The sequence below is a fragment of the Amphibalanus amphitrite genome, unplaced genomic scaffold, assembly GCF_019059575.1.
Source record: "Amphibalanus amphitrite isolate SeventyFive unplaced genomic scaffold, NRLGWU_Aamphi_draft 000575F_arrow, whole genome shotgun sequence".
NCBI lineage: Eukaryota > Metazoa > Arthropoda > Thecostraca > Balanomorpha > Balanidae > Amphibalanus > Amphibalanus amphitrite.
The window spans coordinates 282,737-301,856 of NW_024882069.1; the positions used below are offsets into that span (position 1 = coordinate 282,737).

At 48.6% G+C, this 19,120-nt stretch overlaps 2 protein-coding genes across 5 annotated transcripts in view; one reads left to right on the forward strand and one right to left on the reverse strand.

Moving 5' to 3' along the window:
• The window catches only part of LOC122394134 (neuroligin-4, Y-linked-like), a 136,664-nt gene that overhangs the window by 45,407 nt on the left and 72,137 nt on the right, over positions 1–19,120 (reverse strand). For both annotated transcript variants that reach the window (XM_043390772.1, XM_043390771.1), the window contains one exon: positions 11,602–11,745. In XM_043390772.1, the coding sequence (XP_043246707.1) occupies positions 11,602–11,745 (144 nt within the window). The remainder of the gene's footprint in view (positions 1–11,601; positions 11,746–19,120) is intronic.
• LOC122394135 lies at positions 1,497–5,330 on the forward strand. 3 transcript variants are annotated; one of them, XM_043390774.1, is made up of 5 exons: positions 1,497–1,506; positions 1,729–1,875; positions 2,678–2,818; positions 3,332–3,494; positions 4,161–5,330. In XM_043390774.1, the coding sequence occupies exons 2-5, from the start codon at positions 1,833–1,835 to the stop codon at positions 4,900–4,902; spliced, it is 1,089 nt and encodes a 362-aa protein (XP_043246709.1). In that variant the 5' UTR covers positions 1,497–1,506; positions 1,729–1,832; the 3' UTR covers positions 4,903–5,330. The 3 variants fall into 3 exon arrangements, 2 of the variants coding, with proteins under 2 accessions (XP_043246709.1, XP_043246708.1); XR_006258803.1 differs by lacking the exon at positions 1,497–1,506 and having other exon boundaries at positions 1,586–1,875; positions 4,879–5,330; XM_043390773.1 differs by lacking the exon at positions 1,497–1,506 and having other exon boundaries at positions 1,586–1,875.

Here is a 19,120-nt window from a genome sequence, read left to right on the forward strand (position 1 = left end):
CATCGCGACGTCCGGGGCGGTCTGTCGAGTGCGGTTCCCGTAGCCGACACAGGTGGCCGCGCCGGAGTTGAGAGTCACCCAGTGATGGAGCTCAAGCCAATCGTTCACTCGGGTCCCCACCGCGTCCGGTTCGGAACAATTAACATCCCAGACGGGGTGGTGGCCGTTGATGTCTCCGACGGCTATGACGTTGGGTAGCGATGGGAACATGTCCAGAGAGAAGTGGTCTTCCCGCTCGTCCTCAGCTGACAGTCGGGACGGGGGGCGGTACAGGTTGTATATGTCGAGTGATGATGACTCTCTTGAGGGCTGGCCTCGCATTTGGTGCGGGATGATCTTGATGGCGCACCATTCCGTCGTAGTGTCTTGGGGCAGGAGCGGGGACGCCTCGATGGTTGAGTAGGACAGGCCGTCCCGAACGTAGATGGCGACGTCCCCACCCTTGACCGGTCCGTCCCGTCTCCTGCCCTGCGCCCGTCTTGCGACCGCAGCCGCCTGGTACCCCGGGATGGCGATGTTCCGGCCAGACGGCAGCTGAGCCTCCTGTACCGCCAGCACGTCCACCTTCCTGTCAGAGAGCCAGCGGGAGACCTCGGGAACCTTCTTCCGCAGTCCCTCCGCGTTCCAACTGACGAGCACTAGTTGGCTTCTGGTGCGGCTTCTGGTGCCAAGAATCGCCGATACCGGCGATTCTTGGCACGTCGGCTGTACCCTCCTCGGGGGCCCGATGGGCCGCGGCCGCGCGCCCCACCACTGGCGCTCGTGGCGGGGCCGTCGGTGTTCAGTTACTCAGCGGACCGGGGGCCGCGGCGACGCGGCTCCCCAGCCCGCAGCAGGTGGTCCGGTGTGTTCGGTGGTGTCGCGGCTGCGGGGCGCCGAGGGTGGCACGTCGGCCATCCGGCGTCCCGCCCGAGGGGGGCATGTGGGATCCGTTTGGTGAATCCGGCCGCTCTCCACGGCCGGACCGGGCAGCCGACGCCGCCCACACCGTCCACCCCGAGAAGGCGGATCCCTCCAGACGGCTCTCACATTGGTCGCCGAACTTCTCGTCTCAACTCATTTCCAGCAGTGAAAAGTTCAGCCAACTGCTTCAAGAGTGGTCTGGACAGTGATGGCTCTGCCATGCAGCTGAGACGCCACTTGAATGCAAGTGTCTGCCTGTCCTTAAACACTCGGAGCTGAAGATGCTGATCACCTATATCCCCTTTTGGAAGGTAGCAGCATGCGCTTTGCCCAGACACTGAGAGTATCTTTTGTTCCGCATTTTCTTTTCAAGCTGTAAAACAGCAGACATAACAGAATGGCACTCAAAATCAACATGCTGCCTAAACAGAATAAGCTATAGCAGAGATCAGACTCACTTCAACGCGTAATGCGAAATCCGGTTGAATTAAGATAAGCCATAATGTACGCATGCCTTAACCCGCGCCCCACTGGGGTCTGTGTATAAAGCCTAAGCTACACTAGCATGAATTTCGACGTTTTTTCGGTTTCTGCGGGATTTCGGTTCGCGTCGTAAAGTTCGCCTCATAGCGAAAGCATTGCGCAAGCTACACTGCCAGTCTGGCGTCCCGTGGAACGAAAACCCGCAAAAACCGACGAGTCGGAACCGAAAAAAAGTTCAGAGCCGTGAACTTTTTTTCGATTTCTGCGGGATATCGTTCCACGCGACATTTTATGGCGCACAGCGGCATTCTTTTGTTTTGTTTACTTCTGCCTTTTTTGAAGTGACAGAAGGTTGAGTAGGTGTCAGTTTTCATCCGATTTGTGTAGATTATAGTCGTATTTTCTGTGTTAAGTTGTTCTGGATATTCACCTACCTACGCATCAGTATGGAACGTGCAATGAGAGATGAAGATGGAGAAATGAGTGGAGGTAATTTGAATGTTGTTATAATCAAATGAAAATCAATCTGTAACCTCACCCTACTAATATGTTTCACATGAATTGAATTGTTATAATTAAATTAATTGGGTAGTTTGGTGGCTCCAGCATTTCAGTTGCACTGATGGTGTGGAAAATTCAAGGAGAAATATGAAGCTCAAGCTTTGATTTGTATTATTTTTGCACGCATTAACTAAGCACATGAAAAGAATGTGAAATCGCCCTTTGTGAAGTCTCCCGAAATTGCACCTTGGGCTCCATACTGAATGAAGACAACACCATATTGTCACAAACCAACTATCAATCTAGAACATTGTTCACATGATCATGTAAAGCTAAAAAATTAGCTACATCATGAGCAGAAATAACAAAACCTAAGCTAACCTGACCTAATTTTACCAACGTAACATAACCTAGCCTGACAACAGTAGCGGCGGAACACCTTCAATTAAGGGGGGGGGGGCACTGCTGACTTTTGGTCCCATTCTTTCCATGCAATGCCCATAGGGCTAATGTTAAAATGCCAGAATCAAAGGGGGGCATGGTGCCCTCCCCGTTCCGCCGCCTATGCCTGACAACATGTGGCTGGGTGTTAAGATATAAATGTTTTGTGTAAATAGTAACAATTATAAATGTGTGGTCTTATTCGTCAACCTTGGAAGGATGTGTTTTTTTCCATTTTAAGAATTAAAGTTAATAAATGGTGCAGAAGGAGAAAATCACTAAAATAATTGTTGTTATTAGGTACTGAATGTTTGACAACCTCCAGATCACTGGCATTTCTTTGTTGCAGAAATGGACTTCAACGAATCAATAATTGAAGCAGTCAGGAAGTACCCAGGTTTGTGGGACAAAAAGTCGAAGGACTATGCAAAGAAAAAGACTGTAAAAGATCTTGATTGGCAAAGAGTGGCAGCTGAGTGCAGATGTGATGGTGAGTGCTGACTGCTGGCTACCTACGCAGCTGAGGTTTTCAGTTGATATCACTTGAGCTTGCAATAATTGGTGGTTACATGCCTTGAAATGGGCTTTTTCAAGTACACTATTGAACTTAAATGGTCTAAACATCATAGTCACGAAGAAGAAAGGGTATTTAGATTGAATTTAGAAGATCAAGATACATAGAGATGCCTTTATTGATTGGTTTGGCACAATCAGTGTGTTTTATTTTGCAATATATTATACATTGATATCGATCCAGACTGGAAAGCATCAATGCACTATGCCTGACGCCTGTTAGACCCTCATCCGCTGAAAACTGAAATTCTGCGCAGTTGGTTTTGCGCCGAAATTTCTCTGTTGTTTTAGCCGACAGTTTGATGCCTGTTTGCGCCAAAATTAAGCCGTTTTTATATTCTGCACAGTGCACACCAATTTAGTTCTATTGGTGACATTTTGTTCTGTTGGATGAAATGAAATGGTAACAATACTCTCCTTCCATCATCAGTGCAAGCTGCCAAAGAGAGGTGGAAGTCTTTGCGGGACTACTATCTGGCCAGAAAAAGGAAGACTCTGCCCAGTGGATCAGCAGCACCTGCAGGTGGCCATCAGCACCTAGGACCCTATGGGAATATGCTCAGATTTCTGGACCCCAGCACCCAGCGTGGGCCGTGAGTATTAAACAGATGTGCAATATCCATACCTACTTTGTCCTCCATCCAGCCATCCTTTGACTTTGTCCATCATTCTATATTGTCACACAGGTCAGAATTGACAGTTTGTCATTGTCCTGCTGAAATATTCAAGGTAATAGTTCCATGCATAGTAACTTGGATGTACCTTTTGTTACCATGACCTCCCATAGTGTTTATTTTATATTTCTTATCACTCGATTACTTATGTTCCTTGTTCTGAAATGCAACCATGATTTCCTCCATGACTTCATCAGCTCGCCTGCCTGAAATATGTACTGAAGCCATGTTCTCTCATTTTGTACCCAATGCATATTTCACATCAGTTCCTTTCCCTTATCTGCCGAAACGTTAGTGTGTTTCTATCCAAACTTAATCATCAGAGTTAAGGAATTGCCCCATATTGATTTAACCCGCTCCAGACTGGGGAGAGGGTGGGGGTGGGGGGGGGGGTGGACAGTGGACACCCCCGAGTGGTTTTTCGCAGATATCTGAAAAATGGCCCCGCCGTTTGTCGCTACGTTGGTCCAGGAGCCGAGACTGGGTGATTTTCAGAACCCCACCCCCGCCGGTCCGGCGCGGTTTTCTCCATTCCACATTCAACGTCCCAAACCTTTCCTTATTTCCATATTTTTTCCTTTTCAGTACAACCTCATCCATGACCTTCCGGCTGGATTCACATGGAGGCGGAGATGATCCTGGAGGTGATCCTGGGGCTGAGACCAACACTCACCCTCACATCCTGTATCTTGAAGATACCCAATATGAAATTGAAGTGACTGAGGAGAACACAGACGACACACCGCACTCACATGATACAACACAAAACACATCGCGCGCTGACTACACTGAAAACACACCGCGCGCTCTGAGCACACGAAACGCACCGGCACAAAACACATCGCGCGCTCACCACACTCAGCACACAACGCGCGCTCTGGGCACACAACACACACCGGGCACACAAGGCACACGGCTCGTGCACGACACAACGCACGCTCTGGGCGCACAAAACGCACCGACACAAAACACGCAGCGCGCCCACCAGACTCAACACACAACACGCGCTCCGAGCACACAACACACACCTGGCACACAAGATACACCGTCCGCTGACGACACACACACACCGCGTGGCCAGGACACACAAGGTACATCGGATACACAAGGTACACCGCGCACCACATCGGGCACACGAAGCAAGCGCAAAACAACAGACATAGACTATGCTATCTTGGAGGAGCTAGATAGGAGCAGGAGACAACAATCTGACAGGGACTACACATTCTGTATGAATGTGTATGCTGAGCTGCAGCACAGGAGTGAGGCCACCAAAAAACTGATCAAACGTGCGTTCCAGCAGATCCTTGATGAATACGAGGACTGAAGGACACCCATAAGTCACTGAGACTGCGACGTGTTTGTATGTGTGGCTGTGGTTGATTTTTTTTTTTTGTTTAACTAACTGGTGCCTTGACGTTGATGCCTACGTGTGCAGACAACCTGTTTTGCCGTATGTATCTCTATGGATATTTATTTTGTAGCTGACGACGTTTGTTATGTATTGTCCTGGCGTTTATATCCGCAGGGATGAAGGACAGACTGCCTTTTCTGCGATATTTACCTATGGCTGTTATTGTTCAATTTGGAGTTGACAACGTTTGTTTTGTCGTTGCGTTGATAGCCACAGCCCACAAGGACAGACAGCTTTCGTTAAGTCGTCTGTCCCTGTGATATAAGTTGTTCGTTTTGGTTAGCAACAGCCAACAGTAGTTTGTTGCTGACATTCATTCAATACATGGCTTTGCCGTGCTTGTTGATTGTTTTTGAGAGCAATTGCCGGTAACAGTGACATCATCTTTACGATATACACATTCAATCGTAACCATCGTCAGCTTATATTTCAAACTTCACGACACATTGAATCGATGCTTGAATCGTCAAGTAAACGGCGTGAAACAGTCAATCCGTTTCGACCAGGCACTGAATAGTTCAAAATTCAAATCATCACTTTTACAAGAACGGCACATCCAACATCATACCGCTTCTTATGCGCTCTCGCCATGGGAGTCACAGCGGCAGTGGTTACACACACACGGCGTACACGCACACATGATACACCCACAGTTCTTCACTAGCGGCGAATGCTGTTCAGCTGCCAGGGGACACTGCCGACGCCGCTGAAGTACTCGACGTACTTCTCTCGTACTTGGGCCGCCTGCTGAGGGTGATTGTGAGACGCGCCTGCGTCACGTAGGTCACGGAGACCGGGGATGTCTCGTCGCTCTTCAGGCGTGACGTAGCCGTAGGCCGCTGGCCCTCCACGTCTGGTCTCGATGTCCTTCTCTCTCAGGAAGTTATGCAGGACGCAGGTTGCCAGGACGATGAGTTTAACGGCCTCCACGTCACACCCGATCGGACCCCGGAACACCCGCCACCGTTGTGCGAGGATCCCGAACGCGTTCTCGGAGGTCCGACGGGCGCGGCTGAGTCTGTAGTTAAAGACACGTCGTTGGTCGTTCGTCAGGCGCGACCCAGGAAATGGCCTCATCATATGTTGCCGCAGCGGAAAAGCCTCATCTGCCACGAACACGTGAGGCACGGTCACTGCGGAGCCAGGGAGCGGCTCTGGGCCTGGCAGAACAGGCGGCCCGCCGTTGTCTTGGTCCTCCAGCAGCCGACCCAGGTCGCTTCCTCCCCACACTCCCCCGTCACTCTCCTGAACGTGGCTGCCCACGCTGATGTAGCGAAAGCGACACTTCGCGTCCACCACAGCCATCAGCACGATGCTGAAGAACCCTTTATAGTTAAAGTTCATTGAGCCACTGTTGGCAGGCTTGTCGACCATGATATGCTTTCCATCAACCGCCCCACAGCAGTTGGGAAACTGCCACTCCTCCTCGTAATCCAGGGCGTGCTGGCGCCACTGCTCGGGCGACGGTAGCCCCATCAGCCCTGGTCCGAGCTCCTCCCAGATGGCGCGGCATGTCTCAGGGACGATCAGGCGGATCGTGGCGAAGCCTATGCGGTAAGATTCTGCCACAGACTTCATAGTCCCACCTGACGCCAGGTAACTGCAAAAGGTGTACACATATGTAGTAATTAAAAAATGTCAGTCCTTTGTTACGTCATTGCGCCTATGTCATATTCGTAATTAGTCGATTGGAAATTGAGGCACCTTTTCTGGTTATGCAAGCTTATGTGTTTCATTGAGAATTATACGCGCATTGAAAGTATGAAGAGGCTTCAGGTCTTACCGCAGCGTTGCCGCCAGGCGCTCTGCTGCCGAGATCGGCTTCCTCAGGTGCGTGATCTCCTTCGTGATGACGGGCTCGATCTTGCCGAGCACCTCGTCAAATTCATTGACGCTCATCCTGAAGTAGCGCCGATGGCCCTCAGGATCATTCTGGCGCAGTTCCTGTACTAGCGTGTGGAACTCGCCGCACTCTTCTCGGCGCAACAGCACCGGGCGAACCCACAGGCTTCGTCGCTGTCTCTCGCGTTCACGGCGCAAAAATAAAACTCTTAATAATGTTTGACGATCCATTTACTGCGGCTCAACTTCAACAGATCAGACAATACGACGTACACAAATGCGGCTGCTGCATAGCACGCATTCGCAGAGGCCGCTCCGATTGGAACGAAAAAACGCAGAAACCGAAAAAAACGCAGAAACCGAAAAAACGCAGAAACCGAAAAAACGCGGAAACCGAAATCCCGCAGAAACCGAAAAAACGTCGCTAGTGTAGCCTGAGCTTAACACGCCCTACTGGGGGGGGGGCTATTCATAGCCCCCCTCCTAACTCCGAAACTACTGGGCCGATCGTCAAAATTCAAACGGCGTCTGATAGCCCCGGAAAAACTGTCGAGCGAAACCTAATTTCATTGACCTCGAGGTCACCGATGACGTCACAGGTCAGGTCAAAGTAAAAATTATTAGCACTTTGGCTTGTTCACATTTTGGGCTCTGGCCGCCGTCTTACAAGTCAGATCAGGCTCATTTTTGGTTTCCACACTCGTGAACAGATGCTCTAGATACCTTGAGGGTACCAAACTTTTATTTTGATTTTCAGGTCAGGGTCAGGTCATCACAGGTCACGAAAATATTATATCATGCGTCGGTCACGTGACACATGTTTTATGGTCCATTTAGGCCATAGATTTCGAATTTGATGTCGTCTGTGTCATTCAAGGTCATTTTGAGTCGAAATTAGCTTAGGTCAGGTCACTTTCAGGTCAAAAAAGGTCAAATTTTGAAGTTGAAATTTTTCAACAAAAAAGGTGTCTATTGGATGCAGTTTGAGCTCAGGAACACGATGGTGCCATTTATATTGGTGTACGATGCCAAATACGTACTGAAAAATTGATTTGAAAAATTAATAATTGTGAATTTTTTGCAATAATGCGTATAACTTGGCCATTTTTGAAGATATTTAGCTAAAACTTGCTATAGTTAGTCATTATCATGCGTTCTGTCACATATATTCCGGTTTTTTCGAAAAGTCAAAAACTTTTTGAAAAATATATAAAAATATAAATTTTGAATATTATTATATAAAATTTTCGAAATTTTCAAAATTTTGAAAATCCGAGATAGCAGTTTGATAGCGCGGTCAATTCTGAGTCCTTGCATGCAAAGAAATTGGATCTAGCTTAAAAACTGAGCTCTTGGGAGCGATTGCCGTGGTTCAATGTTTTGCGTCGAAATCGGACGAACATGACGTCACTCTGACGTCATTTCCGGCCGACCTATGGTAGCTACGAAGTTCAAATTTTGACACAAGGTGTCAAATTGATGCAGCCGAAGGTACTGAAAGTTTGGCGTCGATTCGTCAAGCGGTTTGGAAGTTATTGCAGAAAAACGTGAGGGGGGGCTATAAATAGCCCCCCCCCCCAGTGGGGCGCGGGTTAAGTTTGGAGCTGCTTTGACTTTCGGCTATAAATTAAAGGCCTAGTTGCTTGCAGCTTCCATAGTGGGTGTTTGTTTGTCAGCTTAATAACTATTATAGAAAATTAGAGCTTTCGATTCGATATTTACACTGCCATCAGAAGCTTGTCTTGCGTGCTAAGGAGACAGGAGACTAATCATTTCCAGTAATCAGCGATTCATGTCGCAACAAAAACATTCATTTCATTGGAAACACATTCGACCTTTTCCAGTAAATCCCGTCAGCTCTAATTCCTGCACCAAGACGGTAATCTCAGGCCGGACACCGATACCCTGCCGCGGTAATTAGATCGATCACCGTCAGACACGTGAGCGCCAAGTGGCCAGCTTTCATTAGGTGTTTATTGCACTTTACGATTGCAACGCGGGCGATATTGCGCATTTATTGCAACTTAGGCCGCCGTCTGATGGGGGAGGGGCGAAGAACCGAGGCTGCTCTGCGACAAAAGGTGGGTATTATTCGTGGAAATGTCGTGTCTGTCAACGATTGCGGAGCTGGCATAGTTGGGTAGGAGCAAGACATTCATTGTCGCCTAGATGGGACGTTGTAAAAGGAACAATGCCGTGGCATGCAAATATCAGATGTCAGTATGGCATGGCATTCAGCCCACTAGCTTAATGTTGGCACAGTTATAATATTGAACTGAGTCAGTTCAGACACATTTAGCTTCGGATTGCTTTGGATTGTTCCCATCTGAAGCTGTAAGGCGGTGTTTACGTGCCACGTGAAGCCTACTATGTGCTACACAACAAGTGTCTTGTCGTTATATTTACCACGTCCGTTCTTTACAGAGGCTCCGACGTAATGTCTAGCCTGGGCAGTGACCCAGACTCGGGCTATTTGCAGGCCGGTCACGCCTCCTACGAGCGAATGAGGACCCTCCAGCTTGTTGGTGTTTCAACTCGCTTATTTCTGCCACACTGTCACGTCTCCGGAGAGTTTTGTGTGTCCGGTGGCACCTGAAGCCCGCTGAATGTAATAACTTCGTGCACTCGTCTGCTCGCTCCATGATATCCATAGGCTCTCTCCCTCTCTCTCCTGCTCTCTCTCTCTCTCTCTCTCTCTCTCTCTCTCTCTCTCTCTCTCTCTCTCTCTCTCTCTCTCTCTCTCTCTCTCTCTCTCTCTCTCTCTCTCTCTCTCTCTCTCTCTCTCTCTCTCTCTCTCTCTCTCTCTCTCTCTCTCTCTCTTTCTCTCTCTCTCTCTCTCACTCACTCACTCTCTCTCTCTCTCTCTCTCTCTCTCTCTCTCTCTCTCTCTCTCTCTCTCTCTCTCTCTCTCTCTCCCACTCCTCACTCTCTCCCTGCCATTCTCCCTCCCTATTTCCCTCTCTATATCTCTCCCTCCATTCTCTCTCTCTCTCTCTCTCTCTCTCTCTCTCTCTCTCTCTCTCTCTCTCTCTCTCTCTCTCTCTCTCTCTCTCTCTCTCTCTCTCCTATGTCCGCTCCTCACATGCCCTCTGTCCCTGAGTGCTCTGCCGAGTCACCGGGCTGAGCCGCCTGCTCCGGTGCTGTGCTCGTGTACTGTGACCGATCTCCCGCCCGCCATCCTGCCCTATGTAATTGCCTCCGGAGATGGCGACAGTCTGCACCGGAGAGCGACACTCGCTCCTTACCCCGCACCCCCTCCTCCCCACCGCCTGGCGCTGCCCCCCGTGTACCGTCTCCGCCCGTCATCGCCGCTGTCTACCACTAATCCCACACATCACCAGGCGCCACAGTCGCTGCCCACCGCTACTGCGCCCTGTGACAGTCTCCTTACCACCTCAAGTTGTCCAGCGTTTAGCCCCATCCCCCTGCCGACCTCTGGATAATATTAGCAGCTTATTACATAGCGGTTAGTCGGCCGATATATTGGAGAAGTTGTCAAATATCCGCGCTGATACCGACCGGCTCACGTCGCAGATGCCTGATCTGCCGCTGCCTGATCTGCCGGGCAGCAAGTACTCGGAATAGTCACCCATCGCAAGGATATACACTGTAATGTCAGTGAAATCCGGTTCTTTGAATTAAATTGGGAAAACGTGTTGGAAAACCATGCGTCTTTTAACTGTTTGCGGTGTGTATATCCGTCTGGTACCTGCCTAACAAAAGCCGATCTGTAGCAAACAAGAAATATGCTTACAAAATGAATCCGTTCCTTGTTGCTTTCGACTTAAAATATCTGGGCTTGTCAGGTAATTAGTAGACTTCGTGGCAAATTTAAAAATCTAATTACAAGTAGACAAAACGACCCGCACCGCTAAGAAAATTGTCGTAGCGTTTTATGAAATAACAAATCACAGGTAGCACATCTGGCCGGCTGGAAGAGAGCGAACCATTAAGGCATCTTGTTGCTTTTCATCTAATCCGATAAAGTTTCCGCATATATTGTGTTCAAAGAAATAATAAGCTTCGTCTCTTAGATAATGTAACTATTTATGTCGTTAACAGGAAACTATCCCATTGATGAAACTCACCAATCTGCCGCACTGTCTGAGAGAAAATAAGCGTCACTGGCCGGACCATGTTCAATCATCGACGGCTGACTTCAGCGGCCCAGGCACCGATGTGGTTTTCTCTGCGAGCTACGGTGGCAGCTGTCTAAATTGGATCATAATTTATTTCCAAAATATTTCCCAGCAGCTCCGAACGAGAGCAAGGCGCTCAGGAATCCCATGGCCCGCGATCAGCCAGGCGGCTGGGACGGGCATGCTACACGGCTATGAAATAGTTGCAGAGGTTTACCGACCAATTAAGGCTGAACGCTGAGTGGTGTTCTAAACTGCGCAGTTGACAGTAACGAATTTCACTGGGATCAAAGACTTCCACGGGTTCAGTTGACGATTTGCGCAGTCACTATACTCCGAAAATATCCTAGATATTTTGCTTTGCACGTCCTTATACGTCGACACTGCGGATGGTACGCTATTCAAGTGGCACCAGGGTCGGGGAGTACATTGTTACCGCGGCATGACACACCTAACAAAGGTGAGTTCGTTTCGCGCCACCTGGGCGTTGTTGAGGACGTATTCGACCCACGGCACCGGGGTTGTCTTGAAGGTGTGCTCGTCCCGTGCCACTCGGACTGTGTTGAGGATGTGCTCGACCCACATCCCACCGGCATGGAGGAAAGTGACATTCATCCCATTCGTCACTCACCGAACAGGCCGAGTCGATAGTTGATGGTGATGACCACCACCTCGCCAAAGCTGGCCAGCACGCCGCCGTCGTACAGGTTTCCCGACGACCAGAGGTACGAGTCGCCGTGGATGTACACCATCACGGGGTACAGGTCGGCGCCGCCTGCAACAGACAGGTCAAACAGGTCACTGAGGTCTCTTCACTTCCCAGGGACAGGAGGTCACCCAGGTCACTCAGGTCAACTCACCGACCCAGCTGCGGAAGGTCACTCAAGTCACTGCGTAGTGCGTATATTAGCGGAAGAAGGTCACTCAGGTCACTGCGCATCCCTCATGCGCTGCAGACGGGACGTGGCAGCGTCAGACCGCAGGAGTTCCTGGAATGAGTCAGGTTATGGAATTGTGAAGAGATACCACGAAGTCGCCCCGAGGTAGAAATGGTGATCTTATTGAATATCGCTGTTACGCCGATATTCCATAAGACCATTTTCAGTTACTTAGTTCACGACTATCCTCACGTAAAGAAGAGTGAAATAGGATTTGAGGTGCACTTTGTCGTTGAGAACCGCCCACTTTTAAGCCCGTTGATGACCTAAATGTTTCTGAACCGGGTTGTGTCTACCTTTGCTGATCGTGTGAATTTGCGAGATTTACAGTGCTGTTAGCTGGTTATTCGATGTCTACTGTACCGCAAAGAATGAAGGTGTATAAAAGAGCGCTTATTATCGTGTACTTACAGTCGGTGTATTTTTTAACGAGGCTGTTCTCTAACAGCTTCATAAGAGATGAATAAGAGGAAATATGCTCATTATGTAAGAGTGAACGTTAAGGGAGAGAGAGAAAAGGAAATAAAGTGACTTTGAAGAGAGAGAGAGAGAGAGAGAGAGAGAGAGAGAGAGAGAGAGAGAGAGAGGAGAGAGAGAGAGAGAGAGAGAGAGAGAGAGAGAGAGAGAAAGAGGAAAGAGAAAGAGAGAGAGAGAGACGAGTACTTGGATTAACGGTGCTACAAGTGCCTACCTAACACATTCCTGAAACTATTGACAACGCTTTTGGTTTGAAGCACTTAAGCCTCAAAGCTTCAAGGCAAGTGAAATGATACAAGACCCTTCACAGCAGCCTGGTTAGATCAAAGTATGTACTTTAAAGGGCTTGTCAGCTTAAAGAAAAAAAGAAATCTTGAAATCAAAAGTTATTTCAATTATACCTTTGTCGCAAGGCAAAGTAGAGTAAGCGAAGCAAAGTAACGCCAAGTAAGCCTTTTTATAACTTCAGGAACGTCCAAATTTGAAAAATATGTGCTTTGTTTTGAAATTGATAGGTGCAACATTACAGATAGCGTATTTGTCTGGGCTAGTTGCTAAACCAGAAAGTGCCGTAATACGAATAGGATCGCTTTATTTGGCTAGTTTAATATACCATTTGATACCCACTATATTGCGTTGCTAAACGTGAGCTCTTGCTTACAAAATGGCACTGGGTTCTCCAAAACAGTCAAATTAATTAAGCAGAAATAGTGGGCACCGTCGTCAGCCAGTCCAGGCTGGTACTGCACAAATTGTCGCTTAACATGAGGCCGGCAAAATGACAATCTCTTTTGTCTTTCCTTTTCTGCTTTTCCACTGCTACAGGCTACAGCAGCTGTCACCCAGCCATCCTTGAAAATAGGGGCACTGCAGTGTCGTTTAGCCTATTTAGAAAACATTTATAGATTATTAGTCTTGTTCATTCACCTGACTCAAAGCTAATACATATAAATAGACCACAACATCCATGACTTAGTGTTTGAAGACTTAAATCAAAATCAAACCAAGTACGACATGTCACTCAACTTCTCTTTTTCCTACATTTTACATTTCTTTATTATATGCTACATTGCAGTACCGCATAAGGCACATTTTTCATCGCAGCTTTTAAGCAGAAACATTTTACAGCTAAAGTTGAAATGATTTCAAACTTCAGTGATAAGTATCTTTTGCAGCAGTCTTGTAGGTATAAGAAGTGAACACAGTGCACTGCAGGGTAGCACCAAGGCAAATATGGCGGACGAGAAGTTCCGAAGTTCCCAATAACAGAAATGTCGGGCGCACTGCTTCCCCGGGAACAAACAGCGTGCGCGCGGCCCGAAATACCGCGCCAACAATGTCGTCACCAGGAGACCAGCTCAATATCCCGCTCTGCGCCAGACCCGTACTTCTGGAGCGCGGAGCACGTGTCATCGGACGCCGCTGCAACATTCCTTCTGTTAGTTCCTCAGAGGAATAAGGCATTCAGTGTTATGTGGGTTAAAAGATGCGTGTACGGTACCGTCTGCATGATAAATTTATTTTAGCAAACTTTGGATAGATCGAACACGGCTATTCAAAATGACGGCAATAGAATCGTGCGAAAGGCAATGTCAGTGCAATGCGAAAGCTTCTGCAAAATGTATGGCTGCACAAGACGCGCTATTCTGAGAAATAAGTCCACTGTTCCCGTGCGCACTTAGCTTCAAATTTAACTTCTCAAGTTCATCGCACATCCTCATTTTCTTTGCCATAGTTGTCCTGTCTTAGAAATGACAGAATCACTTTGTCAATGCGGCAAACTCTGGCGCACGATCACTAGGAAGCGTTCGGGCAGTTCCGCACGTGCTCCTTTACGAGCCGATAACTTTTCTCGAGGTGGTGGGCAAGTTGGCGCCCCGTCGACACGTTCCCACAGTGGCGGCGAACAGGTGGCCGGGCCGCCGGGGAGGTGTCGGAAGGGCGGCGATTTACCGACACACTGCAGCGGCACGGGGCCCCCAACTTCGACCGTCAGCGGCTGTCGGACCCAATCAGATGGTGACCGGTCGCCGTAAATAACCTGTTTACCGGTACACCTTTCAGTTGAGTCGGACCGGCACTGCGGCAGTTTTCGAGCGTCCCCGTCCGTTATCAAATTGACTTTGATCGGCGCGCCTTATATGGTGAGCCGATCTGCAGGGAGCATATTTCCCTGGAGACAAATCGGCGAGCTGCGCTGATTCTAGAAGCAGCGCTGAAGGAACGGGGACATCGATCTGCGTTGTGTAGAACGTCACGCATTTGACGGGTGAAAAACGAGCACGCTGATCGCCCCATCTCGTTGTAGCATAAGATGCCGTTGGCCATCAGGCAAGTTGACTGTGAAGAGATTCTGCTGGCTCAATACGAGCGCATGCGCACTGGCTTCATTCAGCGTCACTGGTTTGATTTTGTTCTCCTGAGCTTATAGGGATATGCTTGGAGTTTGTTGGGATATATGTAAAATTGGATAGTTGCTTCAAATACCCACTGATTCTCTTTGAATTAAAACGCCTTCAGGATACCTTTTTAATCCGAACCTGATGAAGCCACACATATTCGGCCAGCTGATGGGTAATAAAGAGCTACTTCGTTTGGGGAACCACGGCCCGCTCTCAAGTAATATTACCCGACAGCAATGAACAGGCGCGGCTTTGAACATGAACAGAACAGACTTTTCCACACACAAAAAACACCCTTGTGAAACGAGGCAGCTGCTATAGAGCCGTGGCAAACCACGGAAGCCTTGCATTAAGCATCACCAGAAGCGGTGCACAGTCAGGTTATTTTGTGCTGTACATACGTATACTGTCGTCAGCATACTGCTTGCTGGTGTCTGCTATTGACAAAGCTGAAGGGACCAGCAGAGCTTTGATTCAGCGTTTTGAAGGGTCGGGCGGTTCCTCATTGTTTTCCCGTCTGGGGCCGGGCTCTGTGGGCGGCTTCCCCTGCCCCAGGGGTCAGTGAGGTCACCCGGACCCCCAGTCTGGTAGTTTAAGTTCACTAGACGAGCGAGGCTTGTCCCAAGTTGTTGGCGAACGACCCACAGCACGGCATCACTAAGCCACTGGCGCGGCCGTCAAAAGACGACCTTGATAAGCACACGGTCATTTCAGCCGAGCACATTACCCACTGCAGCGTGCCATCGGAGAAAATTGGCCTGACATATCGGCGATAAAATTTGACCTGATATTGACTGCATCTGCAAACTGCGCTGCCGGAATTGAAATGTCGACCGAAGAGCACTTGACATTTGTCACAGCGTCTTACTGCCGGTCTGGCCGGGCGAGAGCAGGTCCTTGAGTGAGCACCAGCCCTGTGGGCCGCGGACGCCGCTTCTCATGGGACGCCACGGAAACGTCTAGTCTAGGGATCGGTCACTTCAAAGGTGATACGGATGATAAGTATTTGCTTTACGCTGTTTCTTATTTAGGAAAGCAGCATAAAGCAATTCATATATTTTTAGCATTATCCTCAGTGATGTTGGAAAGATAGATAGTTGAAGTACATGGAAATACTGCGCTTATCATTCAACGAATTTCATTCGCTTTAGCAAGGTCTCATGGACTGTGCAAGCCACGCCTCTGGTCGATAAAGAAACCTCGCCCATCTCTACCTGACTGTGACGGTACGGGACACGCGTCTTGAAGCTGGGGCGGCCGAGCGGAACCCAGGTGGTCTCACCACCATCACCGTCAACGCTCAGGGCGTCTCTCCAGTGGAACGACCTCCCTGAGAGCCCCGAGACGAGCTAAGCGCCGACATGAGACAGCGGTCCGCGCGTGAGCTGCTCGTGGCGACAGGTGGGGAGGGAGTGGGAGTTGGGATGGAGTGGGGAGTGGAGGAGAAATGATCACTCGTGGAGCAGAGACGGGTGTCGATGTGGAGGCTGTAGAAGAGGAACTCTGACTGATGGACTAGAGCTCTGGGTTGACGTTAAGATATGGTATGAAATCAATCGATGAATTTTGTAGCCCTTTGTAGCCAATCAGCACTGGAAAGTTGAAGAATTGGACAAAGTACTTAGTAAAAGTTGGCACAAGCAATGGTAGAACTAAAACTACTAGCGGCCAGGTACTTTTGGTTGCAATCAGCTTTGGTTTCGTCACTGACAATGACAAATACATAAATGACAAGTAAATAACGAGATTAGAAACCTGGTTGGAACGCAGATACCATCGATAATGAAGATTCCATGAAGCACGTCCTTTCCTCGGAGAATATTTGTGAGCACTTGCCTCCTTTGATATTCACACAGACAAAACTCAGAGCCGTCCACCAAATAACTCCTAATTTCATTTGCCATTGGATTCTGGGAGGATTGAGTCCACCGGTCGGCCACAGCTCCGCGGGATGATCCAGCTAGTCTCGTCCTCAGCTCTTCCAGCCGACTCCAGCCTCGAGTGGACTCTGACTCTGATCCGCTAAATCCGCGGACCCGGGCACCGCTGGCCGTTTACCGCCGGGTCAGTCTGGCCGTCAGAGGTCTCCGCAGGTCGAGGGGAGGCTAGAGCTCGGCCCAAGCGACTAAAAATGCGTCCTCAGTCTCGCGACACCACAGTTATTATGAGCATAATGTCCGATAATTAATTTGCAACCAGTCTGCCTTATTTCCTTCTAGCTTAACCGAAAAAGTGAAAGAAATTTCGAAGAGAAAACAAACGGTGTTTTGGCGGTTTCTGACTCTATCGATAGAAGTTTCATTGAAATATTAGTTGCAGCATTCATTCGACTTGCTACTCGTGTGCTTGAAATGTGCTCATTCTATGAATCACTTACATAAATCACGTCTGGTTCGTTAGCAAAACTAAATAACGACAAGATCAGTTTCCAGGTCGTTTTGTTTTCCTTGGGGGTCAGTCTTAGAGCTTTATCGAAGTAACAGTGCACGAAAATAGGCAATTGCTTGAAAGTCACAATTCTTATTCTAGAGATACCTGAATAACAGAGTTGGTATTAAGTTCATTGACGATTCTGAGCGGCAATCGTCCCGGCGTACCCAGTGCCAACACATCAAAAGGTTCCAGATCGTCATTTATTGCCCCTTAGATAAAAATAGCGTCATAATAGTGTCATTTCATTACTCAGTTACGCAAGAGGACAGGTAGAAATGGCGTCAGCGTGCCAGAACAAAATGTCCAAAGGACAAAGTGCTCAATATCACGCATGTCTGAGCAAGCAGTCACGCTCCTGTTCATCTGTTCATCTGTCTGGCAAACCATTCCGGTTGGCTTTCACTAGTCTCTTCTGCGGAAGACGAGATTCGCTCTTTTTCTGAACTCCCCCAACTTTGTGACTGTAACTTGTAAGCGCCACCTGAGAGCATCCAATCCTATTTTGCATGACAATAAGTGAAGCTATATCACAGAATTAGAGAAATGACGAGTAGGCAATCGTTCAACGATGTATCGTGCAACGATGTATCGAATAAGATATCGATATAAGATATTGGTAATAGCCAATAGGGTATCGATAAAGACATCGATATTTCCAAAGCTATGCACTACTGTACTTTTTAGCTGGCTACCGACTTGTACTTAGGTACTAGAGTAAGAATGCAACGTAATTATTAGAAAATATGATCCAACGATAGATCAAGATAAAGTTTCATTGATCTATTTATAAACCATCACAATGTCTCTGCAGATGTTCCCGATGCCTCTAATTCGTTCTACCGCTCGCCGCCAATGCTTTGTGTGCTTTCTGACTTTCACTGCATTCTGAACACACTCAGCGATCTTGCGGAAGGCTGACCTAAGCTAAAGTCAATTGCAGTAGCACAATGCACAGAGGGACATACTAGGCCTCAGTTTCAAAATTCGTGACATCATCGTTGAAAAACGAAGCTAATGTATTTACCAGTTTGCAAAATGTGTTTTCGACATTAAATCCTTTTTTATTTGATTGGTCTTTCGTGGCATCGCTGTCAGCTGGGTTGTCACATTTAAAGTCAGAGCTTAACACTGGAGAACTATGATTTCTAATCAATGCACGACCAGGGAAACAGAAGCTTTAGCCTCCATTTGTCAGTTCGTACGTCGTTGGGAATTCAGTTAAAACTCGTTAGGCTGCTAGTCCGCCACTTGAATAAATCAAAAACTAATTAGCAGACCATCCCAGGGCATCTGTTGGCAAATTAACAGCACAGTCCACGCATATTCTCAAACAAAGAGTATTCTTTATGCAAATTGTTGGTCCTTTGGACCTGTCCGGGCACTCGGCACAACTCAAAACAAGTTAGCATTTCGGTCGTCGTCGAGCCGTGCCCAACTTCCAATCTGCAGCGAGCGCGGCCTGAGCTGGAAATGTGAAATGTCTTCTGACACGTACAGGGGAGGCAGCAAACTATCTGTCCGACGCTGTATAACATCACAGGACCGAGTCGACTCCTCGGCTGGATCTGATCGGGCTATAGATGTCGACACCACTCCGTCGGCGCCAGACGCCGGGCCGCCTCTCCACCGCGCCGCGCTCCAATCTCCGAGAACGACACCGCGGGAATTCGTCGATAGCGCGCTCCAGAGAGACCGCACACTCTCGGCCGCTCGTTGGTGGCCCCCTCTGTTTGATGCTGGTTCGTATGGCATTTGAAAAGGCTTAAAGGTGAACAGGAACAGGAAAACAAGGCGCCGGCGCGCAGCTTCCGGAGACAAACAATGGGCTGAATGTCGCCCGTCACGGCGGCGGACCGGCGAGAAAACGAGGCTGCGCCGGTGAATTGGGGCGCGGGCTGCA